Source organism: Cibotium barometz, chromosome 28 (genome assembly GCF_041138505.1).
Source record: "Cibotium barometz isolate CiBa-2024 chromosome 28, ASM4113850v1, whole genome shotgun sequence".
In the NCBI taxonomy this organism is placed as follows: domain Eukaryota; kingdom Viridiplantae; phylum Streptophyta; class Polypodiopsida; order Cyatheales; family Cibotiaceae; genus Cibotium; species Cibotium barometz.
Genome location: NC_141073.1, coordinates 33,272,032 through 33,277,755, shown reverse-complemented (window position 1 = coordinate 33,277,755; position 5,724 = coordinate 33,272,032). Strand labels below are relative to the sequence as shown.

The following is a 5,724-nucleotide window of genomic DNA, read 5'->3' as shown; positions in this document are numbered from 1 at the left end:
CCCCCAGAACCAAGCCCAAGGATCATGTAGTGGGCATGGGGAGGTTTAGAACCACCGCAAGGGGCCAGGAGGGCCCCATGCTGAGCCCACTAGCCGTATGTGGGCTGGGCAGGCTGTCGACGAGCCCTAGGGGCTTTGGCCAGGCAATTGATAGGGCCCAAGGCCCTGTCTAGCTAGTCGGCTGTATGTGGGGGGCAGCCCTACACTAGTTGCAATTGGCTGCCCAACAACCTGGACACGTAGCTACGGCATGTGCAGGTTGGACAACATTGGACAGGTGTGAACACGAGGGATTTTATGAACATTTATTGCTTATTAAATCAAGTCGTGGAGAATTTGCTACCGGCTGACTTCAGTAAACTAGCCAACTAGCATCTTGAGAGAGTATAAAAGCCTAGCCAAGAAAATGATAGAAGCATCTCATAATTCACAAGGGATTGTTGCTTCCAAGGTCCAAGACATCCAAGGGGAAAGCTTCAATCAAGGTGAAAAGTGCAGGTCAAGATTTTAGTCTTTATTTTTTGATTTATATCATTCTAATAAAGCAAATACACCATTTGTGGTGGGGCCCCTATACTTTGGGTTTTGTTATGCATTTCATAGAATACCTGTTGTACCTTGACAAAGTCTTGTTTGTGGGGTGGTAAGGTTAATCACCATGTATATTCCTTAATGTTTTTGTTATGTGTTTTTATTAATACTTATGTGTTTGCGTGTAGGTCCACAAATTTTTTTTTAAAAAAAGAAAGAAAAGATATCTACAATACCTGTATGGATACATCACCATTTTATATTGTTGTGGACGTGATGCATTGCCATTAGTTGAGTGCTCTTGAAAGTGCAAACTAGATTATGCTTCTCGTAGTTAGATTAATACTTTTATGACTTAGAACATTGACTATTTACCTCTTTCATATTTTGTACTATTGCCCCTTTTTTTTTTTTGGCTTCGAAGTATGTATTGACATAGTGGAGAGCTCTCAAAAAGTGCAAAATGCGTTATGTTGCTGTCAATTAGATCAATCCTCATAAGCTAGAACATTGACTATTTAGCTCTTTTGTTTGTTTATAAGGCAAGAATCACGTCATAAGCTTGGTTTGAAGAAGATGCTCTTTATTATTATTTTTATTAGAAGATGTTGTTGACACGTACTTGTTTTTGTGAGAGATGGTATGTGTGTGTGTGTGTGTTGAGTTCATAATTGTATATTTCTTTCTTGAAGGTGTAAAAATAAGAAGGAAGAGTTGTAAATATGTCATACACAAATATATGGCATTAGTGTGTACATTACCAATGAAAAAGTCATAGGATTACTTTTAAAATGCACAAAAAATCCATACGTGCGGGTCATATATATATATCTTTAATATCTTATTGGGATTTCTATCCCAAACCATTGGTGTTTAATATGCTTTTAAGTATCTTAGGTATGTTATTTTGTACGACGGATACAAGTTTTTCTCTAATGTAGCATAAAACATTTAATGCACCTATAATGTGGTAACTCTACGCATGCATGTGTAAGACCTCAAAAAATGGCATGTGCACTCACACACTGACCCATTATGCATGAATGTCGCGTGCATGCGTCTGTCACGTGTGTGCGTGCATATGCTATGTACATGTGTATTCTATGTGCATGTGTCTATATTATATGTGTGTATGTGTTCTATATACATGTGCATGTGTCATAGACTCAAACACGTGTGTGAAGTGCTGAAAAAAGGGGAGATCTCCTCCGGCCATGCTCATGGACAGCCATCCATGGGTAAGTCAATTTCATGCAGTGGCGGGAAGATGCATTCAAATGAAAGTAATTGCTTACATTCTCTCCATTGTGTAGTGTGAGGCCATATGAGAGCGGGAAAGAACAGATCTAAATTACAACAACACGCACTCCCTTCCCGCGCGAGCTCGTTTGGGCGAACGCTAGAAACATATGAGTTGTAATATTGGGCTTCTTCAATTCATTCTGAGGAATTCTTACCTTCTCATGGATAGCCGCAGTGAAGAAGCAGAACAGCAGCAGAACTTCAGCTTCTTCAACTCATTCTGAGGAACGGCAGAATTCTTACCTTCTCATGGATAGCCGCAGTGAAGAAGCAGAACAGCAGCAGAAGGGTCTTGCTGCCGTTGCCTCAAATGAAGAATCTGGAAATGCTTCCAGGTGGGCACACAATCTCTCTGCACAAGCCCTAACCCTTTACTGAGAAAAATCCTAATTGGTTGTTTTCCTAATTTAATGGCAAATGAAGCTAGATGAAAAAGTCGTGACGCAGATTGGTCCTCTTATTCAGTGACTTAATTTATGCATGTTGAAGTTGAACACGCTTTGATTAGGTGTAAGAAGCACATCTAAGCTGTGATTAGGGCTAGCATATTAACCGTAACCCTAAAATTAAACCTAACCCTACCCCTAACAGCGACCCCAACACCCCAATTCTTAAATGAATTTTAAAACAGAAAACTAAACGTAAAAGAAGCAAATGTTTTCTGATTGAATAGCAAATGAAAGTTTTTGATGTTTCTAGATTTGTACAGTGATGAAGCAAATTAGGCTCTGTTTTGCTATGAGAATGTGGCCCAGTAGCTGATGCTGCGATCTCTTTCCAGGCTTAACAAATGTGCAGCTTGCTTCAAACAATTCAAACAAAAGGCCACCTTCTTAGAGCACATGCGCAAAGCTGGCCATTCCCATCACGAGCCCAGATGTGCTCATTGTAAGAAGCACTGCAGGTGCCTCGATGCATTGCGGGAGCATCTCTTGGGTATGTGGATTCTGTCCATATTTTTCGCATTGCTTTTCTGTTGGATGTCATGAAAGGGGGTCAATCTCTCTATTGGATGCGTGCTGTACCTGATCTTAGGAGTACCTTTGTACATGCAGTTGTGTCCATCGTTTTGGTAGAATAGAATCAGCCTTATGCGGATATGCACTGAATGGGAGGCCAAAACCTGTCCATCACTGCACGTGGGGAGTTGATTCTGTAGACATTGGCAATCCCTACCATGATATAATGCCTATGGTGACAAAACACAGCATTTGGAGAGAAATTTAAGGGTAGTGACATACCTAACAAGTGGGTGCAACAGAGGGTTGCAGATAGATGGCGGCAAAAGAGTGAGGGCATTGCACTTGGATCCCAAAATCTACTTTGATATCAGCCATGCTTGGTCCTGCAAGGGGCTTGGTCTCCGTCTCTTCTTGTAATGCCATACATGGGGATGGGCCTAGAGAGAGATAAATCATGGAACCAGCCCTGGCCACTCATTTGGTGTGTGTAACAGGCTATATTGAGTTATCACTGCTAGTTGAGAGCCATTTATTGATCTGAGAGCACATGCTCTTGTCAGCAACTATTTTCATGATGTCAAAGCTGTGGCTAATGAACAGAGATGGAGACATCCAATTCTGCTTCAAAACAGCTGACTACTTCATGGCAATGATGTGGGAATCCCCTGCGAAGATGTTGGCTGCAAGGAGTACACTGAGTTTCTTAGAAAGTACTTTTTCTTGTTGAGTTTTGGTATAAAGTCAAGGTTACATGACTAGTGTGTACTCAGCATATGTGTAGATTTTAGTCAATTCTACATTTTGAGTATTCCAAATGTGAGAATTTACCTATGTTGCAGGGCCTCTAGCCAAAAAGGACTGTGCCCGAGAGTTTGCAAAGAGGGGTTGCTCTTTGTGTCTGAACATCTTTCAAAGTGCAGAAGTCCTTGCTAAACATCAGGCTTCCTGCCAGCTTACAGCTTCATGCCAGCATGGACCTGTAAGTCTTCTCCCTGAAATCTCCATTTAAGCTCTGATGATATATCTTCTGTGATCTCATGTTTCGAAGCTTCCAATCTGATTCCTACTGAGAAGTAAGTTCAACTTTGCAGCTGGTGTTATCTGGTGCCATGAACAGTCAAAAGAGGGTACATGGGCTTAGAGACTTATCACCTGACAATCCTGGCAGAAGAGCTGCAGTGGCTTTGGATTGTGAGATGGTTGGAGGAGGTCAAGATGGCTCTTTTGATCTTTGTGCCCGGGTGTGCATTGTAGATGAGAATGAAAACATACTGCTGAATACCTATGTAAAGCCGGAGATTCCAATAACAGACTATAGGTATTTTGTTCACGAACTAATGGGCTAAATGTTTGGCTGAAAGGCTATTCTTTTCATTAGATGATGGTATGGCTGCGATATACATGCGCATAAAAGCATGCAAAGCATGAAATGCAAAGGGCTTGCACACATCATCAATATCTTCAATAGATGCCAAGCTTCTTTGACTCATTTCTATTGTCATGATTGCAGGTTTCAGTTTACAGGTGTTCATCCTGAGGATCTGGTTGAAGCCATGCCAATCAAGTTGGCCAGAAAGGCAGTGGAGGAGATTTTGTACAATGGCGTGAAGTCTTGGGCTAGCAAGCAGAATGCAAATCTTCTTGTGGGTCATTCTCTACACCATGATTTGAACTGCTTGGGAATTGATTATCCGGCACACCTACAGAGGTAACGAATCACAAGTGATGTTCTAATTATCCAATACACCGACTTTATGCGATTAAAACTCAATTCTTTATGCAAAAAACACTGCATTGTGCTTGCCTAACCATAATCTCTGAAGTCCTTGCCGGTCATCAAATATGATATGATTGAGCAGCTTTTTGTGGCTTTACCATCACCAGCCTTGGGAGCTTGATGGGTTTTCTATGAGGTGGCAGCCATGTAAAAGAGAAGCAATGTGGCTCTTCGGGTGGTTTGCAACACAGTGAAGGCTGTGGCAAGAATCCAACGTGTCAAACTGCATCTTGCAGAGACCTCAAAGTTTTTTTTGCTGCCTTGTATGCTTGTATTATAAGGAATTTTTATGTTTGCTTGCTTGACATACCTAGCCCATATGCTACTGTCACAGGGGTGACAGTAGTGTTGATTACATTGCCCACTTTGCACATTGTTACAAATTTGGTAGCCTGCATATAAAGGAAAAAGCACTCATTAACCTTGCACTTCGGTATCATTTTGATAGCCTACTTACAATGCAAAGGCAGCACACACAAAGCTTGCTCTGCTTAACATGATGTTGAACTTCTCAAGCAGGGACACAGCATTTTATCCCCCTCTCCTGAGAACAAGCAATGTGTGCAACAAGCTGCAGTATCTTACAAGCACATACCTGGGGTAACTCTCTTGTGCATGTAGCAATCCATGAGCTTTGAAGCTTGTATGAGAGTGCATTGTGGGATGCCATGGGACTCTCCTTTAACTTCGCACAATTCTGTGTTGTGCTGCAGATACAGAATTCAGCAAGGGGAGGCACATGATCCTTATGAGGATGCTGTTGCAGCCATACGCTTGTATAAGAGGATGAAGATGGCAGCCCACTCTCGGGCAGAGGGCAGAGGGGGAGAGCCCTCTTTCTCAGCCAGGAAGACGGCAGAGCTTGAGGCCATGAGCCCCGAGGAGCTCCTGGAGCTCTCGAACTCTCGCTTTCAGTGCTGGTGCTTGGATGCTTGACTCATGTGAAGGGGTCGATTAATAGAAATCCCTCCAACATTCTCTTCAGATTTTTAATTAGTCTCCAACTTAGAGGCCTATTCCTTGTCCTTGCAATGGCAAGGCGTACACAGAATGGCCCTGGGAGTACAGAATGGCCATTCAGTCTTGTGAAATAGGTTGTTTACTTGAGGTTAAATTTTAGTATGCTTCATGTATGCGTAAATGAGCTTCCCA

At 42.2% G+C, this 5,724-nt stretch overlaps 1 protein-coding gene across 2 annotated transcripts; it reads left to right on the top strand.

The window, feature by feature from the left end:
- Positions 1 to 1,759: 1,759 nt before the first annotated feature.
- LOC147622759 (uncharacterized) lies at positions 1,760 to 5,508 on the top strand. 2 transcript variants are annotated; one of them, XM_086822384.1, is made up of 7 exons: positions 1,762 to 2,168; positions 2,615 to 2,769; positions 3,635 to 3,774; positions 3,887 to 4,113; positions 4,306 to 4,503; positions 5,092 to 5,172; positions 5,286 to 5,508. In XM_086822384.1, exons 1-7 carry the CDS (start codon positions 2,083 to 2,085, stop codon positions 5,506 to 5,508), a joined length of 1,110 nt encoding a protein of 369 aa, XP_086678510.1. In that variant the 5' UTR covers positions 1,762 to 2,082. The 2 variants fall into 2 exon arrangements, with proteins under 2 accessions (XP_086678511.1, XP_086678510.1); XM_086822385.1 differs by lacking the exon at positions 2,615 to 2,769 and having other exon boundaries at positions 1,760 to 2,168.
- The last annotated feature ends 216 nt before the right edge of the window (positions 5,509 to 5,724 follow it).

What these genes read in the sequence shown, in the direction of transcription:
- LOC147622759 (XM_086822384.1), top strand. Translation starts at nt 2,083, where the DNA reads ATGGATAGCCGCAGTGAAGAAGCAGAACAGCAGCAGAAGGGTCTTGCT. An exon ending in ATTGCGGGAGCATCTCTTGG is followed by an intron (nt 2,770 to 3,634) that starts GTATGTGGATTC and finishes CCTATGTTGCAG; the next exon opens with GGCCTCTAGCCAAAAAGGAC. An exon ending in CTTACAAGCACATACCTGGG is followed by an intron (nt 5,173 to 5,285) that starts GTAACTCTCTTG and finishes GTTGTGCTGCAG; the next exon opens with ATACAGAATTCAGCAAGGGG.